The 21002-nt window shown below is 48.4% G+C and overlaps 1 protein-coding gene across 2 annotated transcripts in view; it reads left to right on the top strand.

Annotated features, from left to right (window-relative positions):
- The first annotated feature begins 461 nt into the window (after nucleotides 1-461).
- FSTL1 (follistatin like 1) overlaps nucleotides 462-21002 on the top strand; it is a 58973-nt gene continuing 38432 nt past the window's right edge. The window contains exons 1-2 of one of the 2 annotated variants that reach the window (XM_053300366.1): nucleotides 462-994; nucleotides 1159-1230. In XM_053300366.1, the coding sequence (XP_053156341.1) occupies nucleotides 992-994; nucleotides 1159-1230 (75 nt within the window). In that variant the 5' untranslated portion in view covers nucleotides 462-991. Of the gene's footprint in view, nucleotides 995-1158; nucleotides 1231-1468; nucleotides 2022-21002 lie in introns of those variants that run through there. The other variant, XM_053300365.1, reaches the window with a different exon arrangement.

Below are 21002 nucleotides of genomic sequence, written 5' to 3'. Positions count from 1 at the left end.
ATTTAGGACTGACAAGGAAGTCCTTTTTCACCCAGCACATATTTAATCTATAGAATTCTCTGCAACGGGATGTGATGGCCACTAGCATGGATGGCTTTAAAAGGGGCACTTAGACAAATTAATAGAGGGCAGGTCTATCAATGGCTAAAGGGGTGTGGCTAGGGGAGAGGGGGCCAGTGTTTGCCCATCTCTGATAATGGCCCCTCAGATAATGAAGAAGATAGGGAGGGGTGGAGCTGGGGGCCATGTTCTTTGAACCCATCCGCTCAATTATAGCTACACCCCTGGCTACTTCTCTGGTGACTATAGGCTACCTCCAGCCTGAGAGGCACAATGTTGCAACTTGCAGGGGAGCAACAGCAAGAGAGAGGGCTTCAGCGCTTGCCTGTGGGCTTCTCAGAGGCATCTGGTGGGCCACGCCCGGCGTGGTGTGAAACAGGATGCTGAACTGGACTAGAGAGGCCTTGGGCCTGATCCCGCTGGGCTGTTCTTAGGAGGCGCAGCCAGGGTGGCGTGGCACACCAGACAGCTGGGTCCCAGCGCCCCGACCACCTTGCCGACCTCGCTCCAGCTAAGCCTGCCTGAAACCCCACACTGCGGTGGGCAACCTGGGGCTGGAGCCCCGAGCTGGACAGCCAGCCGGCGCTCCCCCGCCTTCTCCGCTGCAGGGCGCTTCGTCCCGCCAGCAGCAGAGACGACCCCCCCCCGCTCCCGCTCCCCCTCCCCCTCGGTATGTCTCGCCTGTGATGGGGAAGGGGTGGGATGGAAAAAAGGAAGGAAAGGAAGGAGGAGAAGGAGGAGGAGGGCGGCCGCGAGGGGCGGCAGCGGCGGGGAGGAGCTGCTGGCAGCGGGCGCCTTTCCATTCCATGCATCCGCGACCCTCACGCTCATTGCCCGGAGAGAAAGAAGTCGGAAAGGCCGTCCAGCAGCCTCTCCTCCTCCTCCTCCTCGTGAAGTCCCGCCGGCGGCTGCAGAAGAAGGACTCGGCAAGATGGTGAGCGGGCGGGGGCGTCTCTGCCGAGGGTCGGGATCGGAAGCTGGCCCCGGGTCGGGAGGCGGGGGGGAGGGAGGGAGGGAGCCGAAGGAGCAAGTTTTCTCGCCCTCCCGCTGCACGGACTCAGCCTCTCGCGGCTCTCTTTCCTCTCCTTCCCTTCGCAGTTGTGGAAGAGCCTCTCCGTCGTCGTCGCCGTCCTGCTGCTGGGGATCGCCTCGGGCTCGCCTCGGGCGGAGGTAGGAGGATGCGCGAATCTGCGCGAGGGAGAGAGGCCGGCCTCTGTGTGCGCCTCGTCTTGGCACAGGCAACATGTTGGGAAAGGCGCCGCCGCGCCGTTTGAGGCAGAAGGGCTGGCTGGGCTGGGAAGGAAGGAGCGGGGCTGCGGGGGCGGAGGAGGGGGAAGCTGCTGGAATTCCAGGGGCCAGGCCAAGGGCCAAGGCCCCTCAGGCCAGGGCTGGCGGCTGCTGCTGCTGCTCTGCGGGCAAGCCGAGGGCAGGGAGTGAGTGGCGCCCAGCGGCACATGCCTGCCCGGGGAAACAAACACGGGGAGGGCTTTGGAGGGAATCAGCGCAGCGTCTGGGGCAAAAGAACTGGCTTGGTTTCTATCCCGTTTTCCATGGAAGCAACAGCTTTACAAAGAGGCTGATGATTGCGTCCCCACGAAAGCTTTCAGATGGGTCGTGTGAAAAGGAGCACGGCTTTGCTGCTGCGAGAAACGTTGTTCATGGGGGAAAGTGGCTTGGGCAGGAACAAAGTTGCATAGCCCAAGTTTGCCGTGAAGGAGCGGCTATTTGTGCTGAAGAAGACAACGAGAGGCTGGGGCCCAGGAAGGACAGAGACCTCTCCCCAGTCTCAGGGTTTGTTGCGGGCACCTGCTTGCTCTTTGCAGCAGTCCTCTTCTTCGCAGAGCCTCGAAGTGTTAGGCCCGCCTGGCATCTCGCTCATAAAGCCCAAGCCTTTGGTGACCAGAAGGGAAGGAATGGTGTTTGACTTTGCAGAGTTGCCGCCCTCCCCCCTGGAAAATGAGGTCAGAGACAAAATATTTGGTAATTAGGGCTGGGAAATGTGGAAGTGATTTAAAGAAAATAAACTCAAGCTGCTTCGGGCAGAAGGACAGAATATGCATTATGAAGATCGGAGGTCCCTGGTGGGTTGCCTCCTGCCCTCTTCCCTGCACACATTCTTTCCCTCCTTTTCTATTAAGTCCAGGCAGTAAATCCCACCCTGGACCACTGTGATTTGGCTCTGAGTAAAGACGTACATGTAATGGACGTAATTTTCTGTCGAAAAACTACTTCTCATTCCCTCGCGGCAATATTTAAGAGATGTGATTTACCACAATATAGGAGAAGCTCTATAGTCGCACCTTCTCAAATGCCAGCATTTAACTCAGGAGGTGAAAAATGTTAAGTTCCGTACCATGGCCTGGGAGGAATTGTACAAGGCAAGCGGAGGCTTGTGGAACAAAGGAGAGAATCATGCCTGCCGCTCTTTGCGGGGAGACCTCAGACCTGAAGGGGGGAAGGCGGGTTGGAGAAGCCGCTGCCAGTCTGGGTAGACAATACTGAGCTAGATAGGCCAGTGGTCTGACTCAGTATATGGCAGCTACCTATGTACTATGCACTAGGTACTAGGCCCCCGAAATCATTTTCCTCCTCTTTCAACTTGACTGCCTGATTGCTGACTAAGTCTTGGGAGAATCCATCTTGGCCTGTCCTCATGCCAGTGTTGAATCTTCTTCACAGGCGGGAGGTATTCAAGGGATGCGGGGGGGGGGGTGGGTGGGAGGCCCTGTGGGAGCCTTCTTTGGGGGCAGGGGGAGGCCCTTTGGTTCTCTGGCAACTTACGGAACATCTGGGGCTCTTTCATAAGGGAGCTGCGTCTCTCTCACCAGAGCAAGGAAGAAATGGCTCATCGCTCAGGCCAGCATGCCTCTGCCTCACCTCTGCCACCTCAGTGGCAAAATGGCTGATGGGTTGTGGACTACTTTGCCTTGCTTGAGCTCTCTTGTCTCCAGGTGGAGAGTACTTAATAATTTCTCTGTGGCAATGGTGTGGTGATAATTCAGTGCAGGGGTGCTTGAAATACCAAATGCCCCTGCCTGAGCAGAATCACGAGCAGAACCGTGGGAACTGCTGAGCCTACTTTGAATGGGGCCCTGCTTCAGTTCTGCCCACCCCTGTGCTTTCACAGAGCATGCTGGGAGTCGAGGATAAAGGGAAACTGCTGGTGGCTCCCTTTCTTCCTCTCTCTAAAGTTGGCGGGCTAGACAAGGAGGGCAGCAGGAGGTGGTGGGGAACTGGGCCTCTCTGGGTGTTTTTTTGAACCTTACTCCCTGGGGAAGGGATTGGAAGATCACCTTGAACATACTGGAGGAACAGGGTATACATATTTAAATACAAATAAATAAATAGAGAAAGAAAAAATAAACAAATAAATAAATAGCTTGTCACCCCTGCCCTGTGGGCCATTTGCCTGATCAAAATCACCCTTCCAAACTGCTTTTCTCCCTGCCGGGGTTGGGGCGAGATACAGGGATCTGGTGTCTCTACACTGCTAGTGGGAAAGCAGCTCCTATGTGTTATTTTGATCAAGCAAATGGCCTGTGGAGAATGTTAAGTAGCCCCTCTGCTTGTGAATCTGCTCTGATGAAGTTTGATCCTCGTGGTAGGAGTGAAGTAAAAACATCTTAGAAAGCATGGCAGATAGTATCCTACATCAAGTCTAATTTGGCCTTTGGCCACTGATTATGAGTGACTTAATCTAGGAACTCCCTATTTGGATTGTAGATTAACACATGTTAATGTAGTTGTTCACACACACACACACACACACACACACACACTACAAATTAATATAGTTGCTGTGTAACTTTGTCTTTCAGGACTGGCGAGCTCAAGTGTATATGCATTGTGAATGTCCAAAAGTAATATGCGCCCCCACTTTGTTGACATTCTTCAGGGAATTCGCTGACTATCACACTTAGCTGACTGCTGATATTCACCAATTTATTATATATTTGTTAATTGTGCTGTTACACATGTGTTTTTCAAATGTAAAAATAAATACAAATATCAGAGTTCAGTTATTCAGAAATTTATCTGAGATTGTCAGCATTCACATATACATCTGCTACATACAAGCAGTTGGCACACTTCAGACATTCACTCTTAACATAAATATTTGTTTTAAAGTTGCTGGGTAGGGCGAACCTGTGATCCCACTATGCCAGGTAACTGCTGTGCTAGGGCTAATACTGATCCTGTGCCCAACCAGTAGCAGAAGCACCAGTAGCCAGAGAAACAAAACCCAATTTAACCACAGTGATAGGTATTCTTACCACCTCCTGGTGGCAACCTTGCTGCCACCCCACTAAGGAAAGAGCTGCCATTCTAACTGCAGGGGTAAGTCACTCCATAGCCCAGTGGGTTAGATGCCTCAGTAGCTCATAGACTCTTCAGGCAAAGATATCAAGTCCTTCCATGAGAAGAACGCTCCCACACTGACATGCATCGGGGCACTCCATGTAGTCTGAGAGATGCAAAGGTTTTCGTTTTTGCAAGGGAAAGGGCCAGGAATGCAAGGGATCCCCGACTGGAAGCTCATAGGAACCAAGAATTGCCCAGTAGCTGAGTGAAAAAGAGCATTGCAGAAACAGTGAGACACAGTAGATGAGAAACAGTAGGCGTGGTTCTGAATCCTTCCATAGAGAGATGCTGAAGTACAAGGCAAAGCTTCCTTTTGCACGTTCTGCCAACAACTAAGATGTCAGATACGGGTGGTTAGGAGCGGCAGGGCTGGAACTGAAACGTCCCATCCCACTGGGCAGTTTGCTAGCTATACAGACATGGAGTAGACTGGAGACTCACACCCCTCATGAGGACTTTGTAGTTCTCCAATTGCTGTGACACACCCAATTATTTCCCACTTGTGCCAGGTACAGCAGTCAGGGAGTACTTCCCCATAGAGCTGAACTGCAGGGCTCAAATGTATCCCATTTGGGCTCTGTATTCCGGTGAAACTGTTCAGTCTCAGTGTACAAGAGATCCCAGGTTCAGTCCTTGGCCAAAGCCTCACAGGGGAAAAGGGCCAGGAAAAGGCCATATGCACACCCAAGCGTCTGAGGCAGTACAGTGATCACAGTTGATCACAGGGAGTGCTGCAAGGACCAATGGCCTCTGTCACATAGCTTTCTGACTGCATTATCCCCTGGGATGCCTTTCATTTCGGCCCTTCAGCCAGCCAGCCCTTCTTTTGGTTGATTTCCAGGGCCTCTTCAGCATGCTTGCTAACTAATCTCTTTCCCTCCACTCCTTATCATCACACCCAAAGCAACTGAGGAGGGTGGGCAGGGTCGAGAGGAGAGTGAGCTCCTCTTCTCAGTGCTCTGAGTCACAAGGCCCTGGCCAAGACACAGATTCCCAGCCCCGGTGGGGTGCTGTGGTGAACCTACTGTCAATGTGTGTTCCACTGTGAGGGCAGCTGAGGTGAGTCAAAAGGGTGGCTTGCCTGCTAATTCCCCTAAGAGCAGAGGCACAGCTGAAACCTCATGTAGAAGTCAGAGATAGTGTTTGTTCTGCAAGCAATTGGCAGAAATGGGGCTGTCCCTGTGCTTTCGCCATCCCTGTTCCCATGCAGTGGGGACACACCTGCTACCCTGTGCCTGCCATACACCTCTTCGGAAGCACAGAGCTGCTGGTCATGCACTCCGGAAAGGCACAGGAGCCCTGGGAGAGCAAAGGCGGCCGACCTGACTACAGCTGCTACTACCAATATTGATATACTGCTTGTCAGTCGCACACAGGAACAGGGCAGCTGGTTTCCAGCTGGTCACTGTTGTTAATGTGTGTGTTGTTGGCAGTCTGCATGGCAGTGGGGTGGGGAGCATCTTTGCCTCTGTGAAAATTGGAATTGTGTCCTGTGGCCCATAGAGTGACACAGGGAGAGGTTGAGTAAAGGGCAGCAGCTGGTGCTGACCATATCTGCGACTGGATGCTTCGTTCATGGAGTGACTTGAGAGTGGATGTCACTTCCTTGGTGCTTTTCCACATGTCCCAGCCCAGCTCCCCATTCTTCCAGCAATAGTTCCTAGTGTGGAGGTGGGGGAAGGTCTCTGTCCAAGGTGTCTTTCAACTCTAATGCTGCAATTCTGTGATTCAGATGTTGGGGAAGATAATGTGGTTGTTAGGACAATACTCACCTATTCCATTTAAGGAGTTGCATTATGTCTCCTGAAACTTTCCCAGACAGCAGGCTTTACCGCGGGGTGTTGGGTTTTTTTGGCAAGGCTTTACTGCAAGTTCGAAGTTGCCCCATAAAACCAATGCAAAAATGGATTTTTTTACCCTGCGTATAAATGGGGCTATGCAATGAAAAACCCATTATGCGCATGCAATGAAAAACCCAAATTGTGTGTGAAGTGCTCCCTGATACCTCGCAGGGACTTTGGGGTAAATTTGGCCGATATGTGAACGCACAACGGAGGAGATGCGAACTAAAAACTAGGTATGAAGAACTTCCAGGGCCAGTTTGTTCTGCTCTAGCTCTGACCTGCAAGGAAGAATGGGTCATGAACTGGTACTCAGCTGTGGCAATTCTCCACTGGAGTGGAGCGTTAGGTGATCACCAGCAAAGGTGGCTATGAACCAGCATTTCTGTGCATGTTGAGAGCTTACGTGCATTTGGGATTTGTGGGCATCAGGACTCCCTTTTTGCAACCAATTCATTTATTACTCCATGTGTCCTGTGTGGAAGACACTGCAATGACCTGTGGAATAAGGGAGGGATATTAAGCCAGTCTGTGGTTTCCCCATATTGCACAAGGGAGGGGAGGACACCAACTGAGACTATGGGGTTTTTTTTAGTGGTTGAGGTGCTCAGAATGGGGGATAGAGGATCTCTGGGAATCCTCCTTTGAGGTTGGGCTCCTTGCTAACTTGTTGGGGGTGCTTTGGGCTCTCAAATTACTTCACTGGTGGTCATTGAATTGTTGCCACCTCTTTTGCAGGCATAACATTACACCATCACAGGAGGAGCAGGCATGATGCTCCTCCCAGACTCTGTTCCTCTCATGTCATGCTTCCATCTTTGCCCACATTTTCTCCTTTGTGCTGATGGTGCTCTGATGGTATAAGATTTTGGTAATCTCCTGTCAGTTCAAAGCCATTGCTAAGCTGAGGTTATGTCTTTTCCAGTGGCATAGTGCTGTACTTCAAGACACCCTAACCACAGATTGCAGGGGGACTGAAGAGTGATCCTATCCCTTCCCAGGAGGCATAACTTGAGGACAAGATTGCTCTGTCAGTGGACATTTTGGGGATTCTGTAGTACACTCTTCAAAACACCATTCTAGGGAGCTTTTTTTGGGTCACATTCACAGATTAATCCAGCAATCTGGTCTGCTTCATTGGTTGTTTCAAGCTCCTAAAGCGGGGAACTTGTAACACAGAAATGCCTGCAGCTTTTAAAAACAAATAAATTAATCAGTGGATTTGAGCTGCTCTATGCAAAATATCTTCAGTAGGTAGCAGAGGAATAATTCACTACACAGTGTGACATCTTTTCCCGTAATCTACCAGGAAGATGCTGATGGGAGGATGGAAAATGTGACAGGTTGTTCCCATCAGAAAGTGGGGCTTTTACCCCCTTCTTGAACAGCTTGGACTGTTATTGGCACAGCTGGAAGCTGGGTGGGGGGCAGAGAGGGAGAGAAGACATGGGGGTGAACAAGGGTACCTTTGATCAGTAAAGTGCTTTATTTGCGTAAGAAAAGGGTCTGAAACCAGACTTTGTGGAATCTCCCCTGCCAAAACTGCATGACTCTTATTGGCTAGACTTCATTTTTTTAATCACATCACACCTATGAAGTTGTCAAAACCAGGCACAGATGATCTTAGTGAGCCAAGTTTTGTTTGCCTGCCTTCCTGCCTCTCTTCCTAAAAATGTGTCTTCTGTAGTATTGCAGTATTTAATTTGCTTTCAAAGGGGGAGGAACAATTATGTCAAGGGCTGTTCAACCCCCTGGGCTGCCACTGTTGTCTTTGTTAGAGAGATTTCCTTAAACTATAATGGGCAGCCCAGGCGTACAAGTATTGTTCTACCACAAGCTCACCTGAAAGCTCAGAGAGGAGAGCTGGTCTTGTGGTAGCAAGTATGACTTGTCCCCATAGCTAAGGGGGACAAGTCTGACTCAGTATATGGCAGCTTCCTATGTTCCTATGAAATACACGGGGCTTATACTAACATGCTCCAGTGAGGATGGGAGTCTTAAAACATACTGATATTTTATTTATCAGATTTGTCAGATCCCATCCTGAAGGCAGAGCAGATAGTCTTATGTTGAAACATGTATTAAAAAACCATCTAGAGAAAATAAATAAAACGTAACCAATATTAAAACTATTCACCCCATACAATTCCATCTCTAGTTATAGTTAGCTGAATGAGGAACGTCTTGTATGCTGCCTGGAAGATGTTCAAACTCAGACTTCTGCAGCTCTCCTGGGAGAAGGAATATCACCATCTAGCAAATCACTTTGATAAAAAGATGATGAATGTAGAAGGGCACTCTTGGTCCAGCTTCAGGATCACGATGGAATGTAAGAGTGAGGGCATTGCTTACACGTCACTTAATCGCCTATCACCCGTGCCATGGACGAAAGCGGGGATATAAATGCTTAAAATAAATGGATGGATGGATGAGTTTGGAAGGCAATAGGGAGCCAGCACAGACAGAGATGCTCTGTGTATTGTGCTCTTGGAAACCCATCCCCAGTTGGAGGTAGTGTTCTGCATAAGCTGAAGCATCTGAACTATTAGCAAGTGCAGCCACAAATTGACACATTACAGTAGTAGTCTAGGTGCTCATGGTTACAAAGGCATGAATTATGGTCACTCCCTTGAGAAGTTGGCACTCCCTTGCTGCCACGGCCGCCACCACCGCAACCCGGGAATCCCAGATAACGGACCCCGGAGAGCCTTGAGGGTGATAATCTGACCAGAAGGGCTGCACTTCAGATGCAAGAGTTCCTGTTCTCCCCAACTTGCAGACCCTGCTGATGATAATACAGTCTTGTCTGGATTTAATTTCAAATGGTTTCACCAGTGCCCAGTCTCCATCAGTGACCACCTACTGAGTGGTCACCTTCTGTGACCAACACTGGAGAATCTGGGTTAGCAGAGAAAGAGTTTATTGTCATCGACATTCTGAAGACACAAAACTCTGTGTATCTTTCCAGTTTTACCTAGTGGCTTCATATTCTTGGTGATCGGGGTGGGGTGGGGTGGGGAGATAGAACTGAACTCTGCTGGGATATTATCTCCCAGGGAGATTACAAGTAGCTGATCATCACCGTAATCTGGAACTTCTCTGTCAGGAACGGGTGCATTGGCATATTGAAGCTGGAAGCATTTGGGAGCAAATCCAAACAACAATAATCGATAGTTCAAAAATACCAAAAGGCATATCCCTGCCAGTTTTTCTGTTAATTGGTTGTTTGGTTTGGTTTTAGATATATTAAGTTCATAAGTTTTTCATTATATATGCAACACTACCATAACTATTCGGGCTTGACTGAATGCAAATAATAGACTTACTTAGCCAATTGGGGACTATGCCAGAAGCAAATTGGACCCTGATGTTGGTCAGGTATTGATATGAAAAGCAAAAAGCATTTCTAGCTAGTGCAAACTTGCTGTTTCTGCTTGTAGATGAGATTGTGTTGCCAGATCCAGGCCATGGAAGGGCTCCTATGTCTTTAAAAGTTGCACAGAAGAGAGAATGTAATCAGATATAACTTTTCCTATTGCAGTAACAGGAAAATTAACATCTGGGAGATCCTTCCTCCCTGCCTCCACCTTTATGGATAGGATCTGGTAGACCTAAATATATAGGGTTTCTAGCTCCATGGAGTTAAGAGTTATCTGGGCAAAAAATTAGGAGGGGTAAACATTGATAGAAAAGCAGCACAGATTAGCTCTAGTCAGGGCAATCCATGCTGAACTGAATCAGAGAAGAAGCTGAAGTCTTATTTGCATATAAACGTAAAGAATCCTCAAACTGCATTTTCCCCAAATCAGTACTATAGCATTGTTTGCAGGAGTAGTTGTTGTTAAGATGGAAAGCACTAGTGGAAAGCTCCTTAAAGGTATGCACAACTTGTTCCTTACCCCTTGAGTAATAAGTGCAATGAAAACCCTCCTTTTGCTCCTGTCCTCCAGCATCCATCCTCCTACCTACTGAATTGAGGCAGGAATGTCCAACAGTGGTGAAAGGGGGTTATATTAGTAATTAACCACCTTCATTTGCAAGGAAGATGTAGTGGTGCTTCCAAACTAAAGCCCTTTGGCACTGTCAAGATGTTGCTCTTGCGTGATGAGTTGGAAGTGGAGTTATAACTGTGGTCCCACCCCATCCAGAACTGACCAGATATCCATTCTCAGACCAGAGCATTTCTGTCTTGTCTGGCTTAAGTCTTGGCTTTGGCTCATATTAATCCTGCATCCACCAGCTAAGAGTTACCACTGCCACCTTGGAATAATATGGAAAATCAGAGCTAGACTTGGGCATCTATCTGTATATATTGAAAACGTCATATTCTGAATTCTTAGATAACCTCTTCCACTAATTTCATGTACTCAACTTAACAACATTAGGGACAGAGAGGAATGCTGGGACTCCATAGTGAATGGCTAAGATGGCTCTGAGCTCCCCCTTCTGGAATCTAATCTCTTGTTAGAACCAGAACCAGCATAATACTGCAACCCTGAGTCCTACCTGGTCAGGCAGTCTAGAAGGATACTAGGATTAATGATATCAAAAGCCATTGAGAGATCCAGCAGAACCAACAGGGACATACTTCCCCCATCCAGTTCCTGGTGTAGGGTTTCCAGCAAGATTACCAAGGTTGCAGTCTCCTAACCAGGCTGAAAACTAGGCTGAAATGGATCAAAATAATCTATGTCATCCAAGACAAATTTCAGGACTCTAGCCAATCCCCCTATATATGATACTAGTAGAACAGCTTGCAGTTTGCAAACATATTGACATCTTATGCAGAGATGTGCACGGAACCGGTTCAGAGGCCCTTTATGGGCTAGAGTGTGACACGCAGGTGCGTCACCAACTTCCAGTCATATCCTGAAGACGAGGGCAACGGGGCGGCAGGGAGGTACACTGCCGCCCTGATGGGCATTAAGAAACACGGACGCTGGCAGAGGAAAAGCAGCGGGAGGGGTAAGTGCACCCTCCCCCGCTCTTAAAGGGAGACCCCCGCCACCTTTGATCCTCCCTGCCACGGTTCCGTGCATATCCCTAATCTTATGTCACTATGAGTCTAGTCTTTTCTTTGGTCTATGAGGTTTCAAGATCCATGCTATCCAATGGGAGAACTTTCCCTCATTTCCCAGTGCATTGAAGCATTTTATTTGGGGGGGGGGGGGTTGGATTGGTTTTGTAGTCTGGACAAGGTCTGGAACCTACCTATGAAAATGGCATATTTCTGTATTTTGTGGTTTGGTCTGGGAGTGTCATGTCAGTGAGTGAATGAGTCAGTGAGGGTTTGCAGTTTGCAAGCATCTTAACATCTTGTCTCATGGTGACTCTAGGCTTTTCCTAGCTCTATGAAGTCTTATTCCTCAAGCTTTCCAATGGGAGAGTTTACCTGGAAGATAATGTTTTCCCCCCAGGGGTTTTGGGTTTTTTTGGTGGGGGGAATAGTCTGGGCACAGTCTGGAATTACATTCGAAAACAGCATGTTTCTATCTTTTGTGGTTTGGTCTAGGAGTTTCATGTCAGTCAGTCAGTCAGTGAGGCCCAAGCAACTTTATATTATAAAGGTGGGATCACTACTTCCATGTAAGTGGAAGAGTGTGCAGGAGGCTAGTTTGAGCCCCACAGAGTTCTTCACCACAAGATGTGACAGCCAGCAACCTGGATGGCTTTAAGAGGGGTTTGGATAACTTCATGGAGGAGAGGTCTATCAATGGCTACTAGTTGGAGGGCTGTAGGCCACCTCCATCCTCAGAGGCAGGATGCCTCTGAATACCAGTTGCAGGGGAGTAACAGCAGGAGAGAGGGCATGCCCTGCTTGTAGGCTTCCAGTGGCATCTGGTGGGCCACTGTGTGAAACAGGATGCTGGACTAGATGGGCTTTGGGCCTGATCCAGCAGGGCTGTTCTTATGTTCTTCACTCCAGTAGGCCAACTGTGGGAATGAAGGCTCTGGCACCTACTGGCAGAACTGATATCATGCTGTGGAATATTCTCAGGCAACTATTTCCTGGGAGATGTTGTCAGCAGTAGAGTTTTTACAACAGTCCAAACAGGTCTGTTTTGTGAATGGAAAAGTAATGGAAAAACTTGGCTGAGAAAAAGCTCTTTTCCGTACATTCAGACAGTTGTATAAGGAGGCAGGGAGACTGGAAAACTAATAGAAAAAGGAGGTGGAAAAGTTAGAGGTCAGCTAGGAGGACCCTTGACTGAAGGAAAAGGGCATTGGAGGCAATGGTCTTAAACAATTTCCTCATGCACTGAAAAGCATGGATATTGCAAGTACTTGCCCTAACTTCTGTGCCATGTTAATTTGGCCTCCATATACCCATACTGTACTTTCCCTTGAAAAATTCATTTAAATTAAGGAGAGTACCTTAAAGTATGATTTATATTGCTTTTGAATTCATGAGTGAATTTGTAAGCACTTCTCTTAAACCATTGGCTTTGTGATCCCTGTAGGTATTTGTGAGATCTGTGTGTATGGATTGGTGATGTGTGCACACATATGTGTGCAATAAAATGTTCTTCTTTAGCTTGCTCTCTGATATCTTCTTGTTACTCAGGTCACTTTTATTGTTTTGGTCAGAGGGCCAGTATTTTGCTTCTGGTATTAAATTGATTTTTGTTCTGAAATATCAACCAGCTATTCAGTCAGTGGATACATTTCTTTTGTTTTAAAGATGTCAGTACCAGTGTTTCCTCTAACAGGGATTCTCAGATGTTGTGGACTACAACTCCCACAGTGCCCAAGTGAAAACCATTGCAGCTGGAGATTCTGGGAGTTGTAGTCAACCACATCTGGGAATCCCTGTTAGAGGGAACAGTAGTCAGTACAGTATCTGCTATCAGCTGTTCTTGTTGGTTGGAGAGGCAGGTGATTGAAATATGGATATTTGTGAGATAAAGCTGGGGACACTGTCACCCCTATTTAGTGTTAAATGATCTAATGGAGAATCTGTAGCATAATCATTTGCATTCCAATCTTATGATGGTTTTGGATCAGTTTCTTGGGAAAATGTCAGAATAACTGAACTGGAAATTAATGCTGGGTGGGGAGGGAAGAACAACATTTGTGCAAAATGATCTAAGAGTGTATTAGACACTTGCCTAATGTTTTTCAAATCTGTTTTTGATTATTTCATGAATTGAGAATTTCAGTAATATTCAAAGCACTTATATGGGCCTATATATAAACAATTTGCTCATCTCCAAAACTGTACAGGAGGAACTTATTATTTAGTCCAGGTATTGAAGTCTAGATCTTTATTAAACTTGTTCCCATAAGAGTATGAAATGGTAAAAGCAGAAAGAGCTTTAATTTGAAATGTGTGGCATTTTAATCTTGTTTAGCAGAAGCCATGAGAAAGTAGGAAACTCCCCACTATTTCATGCTGAGATGGCTCAGCTACATTCATGGTTAGTGAAATGTTTTGTGATTGATAGAAACATTTCAAAAGCTGCTGAGGCAGGACTGAAGGTTGCTGTTACTTGCCTTGTATAAATCTGCACCCTTGTCTCTTGTAAGGGCATTCCAGTCTTCTGACAACATCAGGGAGCAATGTTTTCTGCTCTGCTGGCTCTGCCGTCAGGTCCTTAGGGAGGCAGTGGCTGCCTTTAAAATGGTGATTTCAACCATTGCGGCCTTATTGTAACTCTCTCTGGTATGTGCTGATTGGCCAATCTCTTGGAGACATAAGATCTGATTGAATGGGCTCAGTCTCTTTCGTCCCCCAATAGTACATTTGCAGCTGTTTTAGCAAAAGTCTGTGAGAGCCAAGAATATGTAAGGTGGGTGGAGTATGTATTTGGCTGGCATCCAAAGCCAAAACAGAGTGGGAACATTTTATGACATGCAGGGGAAACTTTGATAAAGTTGGATGTTTAATACAAAAGCTTTGTGGGATGCTTAAATTAATAGGCTCAAAACGACCTCCCTCCCTTTCCTTTGCTTAGGCTGTTGTGGAAGTGAGTCAGTGGGACTGCCAGTCTGCCTTCACTCCAGGCACAGCTAGGAGAGTAGTAGGTGTTGTACAAGAGGAGTGGAAAGCCTGTGGCACTCGCATATTCACAATAGCACATGGAGACATGTTTAGGGGTGCTCTGAGCCGGCCCTCCTGTCTGGGAGACATCTACATGGTTACAAATGCTACTGGGAAATCCTGGAGCCCTGCCAGATGGTGATTTTACTTTGGAAGGGCAGGTGTATGTTCACATATCATCCAGATTTACGCCAAAGTCCCTGCAAGCTATCGGGGAGCACTCCATACATGATTCGGGTTTTTCATTGCACATTGGAGCTTAGCCCGATTTATGTCTGGGGTAAAAAATTCCACTTTTTGCGTTGGGTTTTTGGGCAAATTCAAAATATCTGATATGCCCCATAACTCTCATTATTTCCCCCTCTTAATCCTGTAGTAAAGCCTGTCTGATGTTCTGAGACACCCATTTTTTTAAGGACATTACACAACTTGACATGGTCGACGCAATTGAAGGCTTTTCTGTAGTCAATAAAGCGCATACTGAATTCTTTTTGGTATTCTTTGGCTTTCTCAATTATCCAGCATGCATCAGAAACGATGTCTCTTGTTCCTTGGCCTTTTCTGAAACCAGCTTGAACATCCAGCATTTCCCTTTCCACGTAGGGCTCTAAATTGTGTTGGATGATTAGGAGCATTATTTTGCTAGCATGTGAAATTAAGGATATTATATGATGGTCCAGCAGTCTAGAAATACACTGAAGACTATCACTTGGTAGGGTTGCAATGAAGGCCTTGGAAAGGATATTTAGATGCTGTGATGTGTCTATACCTACAAATATTAGAATTGTTCAGACAATGGTTTTTCCCATGACACTCTATGGATGCGAAAGCTGGACTTTGAAGAAGCAAGATAGAAAAAGTATTGACACTTTTGAACTTTGGTCCTGGAGAAGACTTTTGAGGATACCATGGACAGCCAGGAAAACAAACAAATGGATCATAGAACAAAATCAATCCAGACTTTTCACTCGAGGCACAAATGACCAGACTCAAACTATCATATTTTGGACACATTATGTGCAGACGTCCATAATGCTGGGGAAAGTTGAAGGAAGGAGAAGAAGAGGATTACCAGCAGCAAGGTGGATGGACTCGATTACGACAGCAATGAATGCATCACTGAGAGACCTTAAAGGCCAAGCTGAAGACAGATCATCCTGGAGAGAATCTATCTATGTGGTTGTTGAGAGTCGACACCAACTTGATGGCACTTAATCAATCAATCAATCAATCAATCAATCAATCAATCAATCAATCAAAGCCTGTCTGGAAAAGGCCCTCTCCCTGCACTGTTGTGATCAGAAAGTCTGCCCTGCCCCTTGCTCTCCCTGAGGACAGTGTTTGTCTGAAGAGACAAACACTGTACTTGCGGAGAGGTTTTTCCCTGTGACAAGGAATGCTGGGGCCACCAGTGTTCTGAATCACTGGGCAAGGAGGGGGAGGAATGAATACCTGTCTCTTCAAGCAAATGCTGTTAGCGTGGAAAGCGGGTGACAGGGGACGGGGGCTTTCATTTTTCCTGGATATGGGGAGGGCATCCGTAACTTGATGGGATGTCAGTCTCCGCATGCTCCAAGACAGGGCCAATGAAAAACTAGCACGTCAACTACTCTCTCAGTCCTGCCCCCTAGTACCCAGTTCTGGTCCTGTCTTCACTCCAGGACAGTTCTCTCGCTGGACCTCCGTCTTTTCTCATCTTTTCTACTGTGTGCAAGGTGGGGGGGAAGGAGTTTGCTGAGCATTTGCTGTTCAGATGTTCGTGAGTCTTTACCTCTTGTCTGCCCCGCGTGTATTCTACCTTCTTAGTCCTCCTGTCTGTGTTGTTTACTGACTTAATCCCCCCCCCCACCTCTTGCGATCGCAAGTCTCAGGCGCTTTCTAAATGGAAATTTCTCATACGGGCGACATGCTTAGAGGATCCCTGTCAGAGGGCCCTCTATCAGATACCCCTAAAAGCACCCCGATGGCTCCTTCGGGAGTTGGGGAGGGAGGAAATGTTGTCGTGGCAGCCCTCTCTATCCCGCTTGCGGGAGAGAGCAGTGAGCGCATTGATTTGGAAAGACCGACCAAGCTGCTTAAAAAATCCAAGCACCTTGAAGGCACAGATGGTACAAAAATAAAGAAAAAGAAGAAAACTAGAAAAGCTTCCTTGGCGAAAGCGCCCCCAGTGAACGTCTGCAGCTTCGGGCCGTTAGAAGCCAGCAGCGGGAAAGAGGGCAAACGGCTTTTCCTGCCGAAACAGCGCCCGCCATTTTGTTGAGCTCCGCTCCGATTTCTGCCTTAGCTCCCGCCGCTCAAATGAATATCTTGCCGGGAGCACTGGCGGGGGCAGCGGAACGCCTGGATGGGCCGGATCCTCAACAAGGAAACGAGGCAGTGAGAGTTTCGGGGGGAGCGGGTTTAGCGGGTCCCAGCACTGGGCTCTCGGGACCGAATGGAGAGTTACTCTCGTCCAAAGAGCTTTCTTGGCTGAGCGCCTTTATACAAAAACAATGTATGGCGGTGGTTTCTCCCCTGCTGTCTCAGTCTGAAAGGGGAGCGGGTCTGCAGGGCACAGAAACTGCGGTTGCTGTTATGGGAGGCCCTGATCCTATGGCGCCCCCGCGCAGGGGCCGGCAGCCATCTTTCTCATCTTCTCCGGGTTCGAGCCCGATTAGACAACCTATCCCGGTGGGGAAACGTGTTTGGATGGCCAGAAAAATAAGGAGATGCCGCCATCAGGGGCTATATGATATCTTTTCTTCGGAAGAGGAGAGTTACCCACAGCCAAAGTGTTCTCGTGTGGCGGGAGAAGGGGCTCCTCGGGAAAAAAGGTCCATAGAAGCTACAGCTCTGATCGCCATTGGGGAGCAAGCAGGGGTCACTAGAAGCTCCATAGGGGAGCAGGCAGTGAGCGCTAGGGTTTCTAGAACAGCACCACCCGAGATTAGGGGGACCTTGCCATCTAGCATATCACAGTCCTTAGCCATGCCAAGGGACCTGGATTCGGAGGACTCGGAGAGAGAAGAGGGAGAGCTCTCTGATAAACAAGCTCCCTCAGATAAACCTAACTCTACCAGACTTTTTTCCACGGCTGAATTTGAAATATTATTAGCTAAGGCAAAGAGGGCTATTAAAAATGTTTCAAGTGAGTCTGGCTCCCCGCCTGTGGCAGGGTTGGACCAGGAAGTATTCCCATCGACTTCCGCTTCTCCAGCCACTGTCCCCTTTCCTTCCCTATTCAAGGAAGTGATGTTGGCAGAGTGGGGGGTCCCTGTAGCTTCCAAGCCCGCTCTTCATTTTCCAAAAAAGTTGTATACGTTACCTCCTGACATTATGTCTTTGTTAGCGGTTCCTGTCGTGGATGGGCTGGTGGCCCAGTTGGTGACTGGTGCCTTGGTCAGCAAAGAAGGAGAAGAATTCCTCAAATCACCTGAGGAGAAGAAAACAGACCACCTCTTGCGGAAAAGTCATGAAGCTTTGGCAACGGTTATCAGGGCAGCGACAACCAACTCAGTTTTTGCTCGAGCTACTATATTATGGACTAAAGAATTAGCTAAGCTGGTACCCCCAGAAGTTCCCAAGCTGAGACAGGGGCTAAATAAAATAGCTAGGGCCGCGGCCCTTATGGCAGACTCGAGCTTGGATTGCCTGCAGCATGCATCCCGAGCTATGGCAGCAAACGTGGCTGTTAGACGGGGTCTTTGGCTAAGGCATTGGAGGGCCGACTCAAAGTCTAAGTCGGCATTAGCATCCACCCCCTTTAGAGGCGCAAAGCTCTTTGGCGAAGTGCTCGAACCAGTTTTGGTTGAAACCCATGACAAGAAAAAGGCTATGCCCGTGGGTTGGGGGGACAGAAGGTCTTTTAGAGCGGGTGCAGGTTTTCAAAGCTCCTTTCGTCCCTACAGATCTTTCCAGCGATGGGGATCTTCCGGCTTCCGAGACGGGTTCAGAGACAGAGACATCAGAGGTACCCAGTTCAGACAACCATGGCGCCAATCCTGGAATGCCAGACAGAGGGGAACAAACAAGAAAACGGGTTCTTTCGGCCCCCCACAGGACCGCCGGAGCTGTAAGCAATGACCCGTACCCGGTCGGGGGCAGGTTACAGGTGTTTGCTCAGTCATGGGGGAAAATTACGTCAGATCACTGGGTATTGCAGACTGTAAACCACGGTTATCGCATAGAGTTGCTCTCCAACCCCCCAGATTTCTTTTTCAAAACACCCACTTCAAGGAACCCAGTAAAGAAAATGTTAATGCAGGAGGCCATCCAACACCTCCTGGATATCCATGCAATAGAATGTGTTCCGGTATCCCCCGACCCCGGGGTTTTCCCCCCCTTATTGTTCCTTGTCCCAAAAAAGGACGATTCATGGAGGGCGGTCCTCAATCTGAAAAGGCTGAATCGGTATGTGCGGAAAAGGGCTTTTCGCATGGAGTCTTTCCAAACTATAAAATCTGCGATTCTTCCCGGGGATTGGCTAGCATCACTGGACTTATCCGAGGCTTATCTGCACGTACCGATCCACCCGTCCTCACGCCGTTACCTCAGGTTTGCTTACGAGCATCAGTTTTATCAGTACAGAGCCCTCCCTTTCGGCCTGTCATCAGCACCACGAGTCTTCACCAAACTAATGGTGGTGGTGATAGCTCACCTAAGGTTGCGGGGGATACATGCATACCCATACCTCGACAACATTTTGATAAGGTCAGAGTCGAAGGCGAGAGCGGCAGTAGACGTAGAACAGTCGGTCAGCCTCATGCAAGCACACGGCTTCATAATCAATCAGGACAAGAGCCACTTGCAGCCGTCTCAACAGCTATTACATCTGGGGGTTCTGTTCAATACAAGACTGGCGTTGTTGAGCTTACCGGAAGAAAGAAGGTTGAAAATCCTTCATGCCCTTCGTCCATATCAGTTCAGGAAAAAAGCTGCACTGATGCACCTGGCACACATTCTGGGCCTCATGATCGCTTGCCTAGACTGTGTGCCATGGGCACGGTGGCACTCCAGGCCACTTCAGTGGCTGCTCCTTCCATACCAGGAAGCCATTATGGAGAAGAGGAAGCTCTGGGTGCCACTTCCGACCAAAGTAAGAAGCTCGTTTGCATGGTGCAAACGAGCAAACGTCTGCAGCCCTCAAAAAGGGACTACCGTTGGACTCTTCGGAAAAAATCATAGTGACCACTGATGCAAGCCTCACGGGCTGGGGAGCACATTGTGCAGCAGCCCAGAACCAGGGCACGTGGACTCGGGCGGATTTGCGGCACAGTATAAACTGGCTGGAGCTAAAAGCAGTACGTTTAGCTCTGGTAAGTTTTCAGGAGTTGGTCACAAGTTGACACGTGCTAATTCGAACCGACAATACCACAACAAAAGCCCACATCAACCGTCAAGGCGGAACGAGGTCCCGTTCATTGATGCGGGAGTCGAACCTACTGTTCCTCTGGGTGGAAAAACACCTCAAATCGATCACAGCAGAACACCTTGCAGGTTCCCTCAACTGTCAGGCGGACAGACATTGGATCCAGCGGAGTGGGCCTTACATCCAGAGGTGTTCGATCAGCTGATCCACCGGTGGGGTCTCCTGACAGCAGACATGTTTGCCTCGCCTCAAAATTCCAAACTTCCGAGGTTCTTCTCAAGGTATCTCTGCCCCCAGGCGGAACAAGTGGACGCCCTGGTAGCAAAATGGCCTATGGGTCTACTCTACGTTTTTCCTCCAATGTCTATTTTGGGGGCAGTGATCAGGAAAATAATCGTAGAAAGGGCCAACGTAGTCTTGATAGCTCCATACTGGCCAAGGAGGCCATGGTTCTCAGACCTGGTTGCTCTCTCTGTACAGGAGCCCTGGGCGCTTCCATTGAGAAGGGACTTGTTGACACAGGGCCCGATCATCTATCCGGACCTAGAGTGGCTCCACCTCCATGCTTGGAGGTTGAGCGTTCATCGTTAAAGGCTAAGGGGTATACGGAAAAGGTTCTAGGCACCATCCTGGCGTTGAGAAGATCGTCTACCACTAGGATCTACCAAGTCACGTGGTCCGCTTTTTGCTCATGGTCATGTAAGGCGGGATTGGACCCACTAAGTCCTGGGGTTCCGGATGTCCTCGCCTTCTTACAAGCCGGGCTCAAAAAAGGCCTCCGACCGAACACCCTGAAGCGGCAGACGTCAGCTTTGGCCTCGGTCCTGAGCATCTCATCAAGAACCTCTTCTTGCTTACACCCGGACATCCGTCGGTTTCTAAGGGGAGCGGTGAACTTACATCCTCCTCCGATTCAGAGTTTTCCATCCTGGAATTTAAACAAAGTGCTAAATGCCCTCACTAAAATGCCTTTTGAACCCCTGCGTCAGGTCTCCTTACGCCTTCTATCATTTAAGGTCTTGTTCCTGGTCGCGATCACTTCTGCTAGACGCGTCTCGGAATTGGCAGCATTATCTGTCAGGGATGAACTCTGCGTCTTCCAAAAGGACTCAGTAGTACTGAAGTTGGACCCCACCTTCTTGCCTAAGGTGAACACAGTTTTCCATAGGAGTCAAGACATCGTATTGCCGACTTTCTGCCCGAAACCACAACATCAGAAGGAAAAGACTTGGCATACCTTGGACGTTAGGAAGGCTCTCCGTATATATATTAATAGGACAAGTAGTTTCAGGAAGTCAGACTCCTTATTCATGTCTTTCTTGCCGTCGTCTTTGGGTTCAAAAGTGTCTAA

The sequence above is a fragment of the Hemicordylus capensis genome, chromosome 2 (assembly GCF_027244095.1).
Source record: "Hemicordylus capensis ecotype Gifberg chromosome 2, rHemCap1.1.pri, whole genome shotgun sequence".
NCBI classification, from domain to species: domain Eukaryota; kingdom Metazoa; phylum Chordata; class Lepidosauria; order Squamata; family Cordylidae; genus Hemicordylus; species Hemicordylus capensis.
The sequence above is the reverse complement of the archived record's forward strand: the minus strand, read 5'-3'. Positions and strand labels throughout refer to the sequence as shown.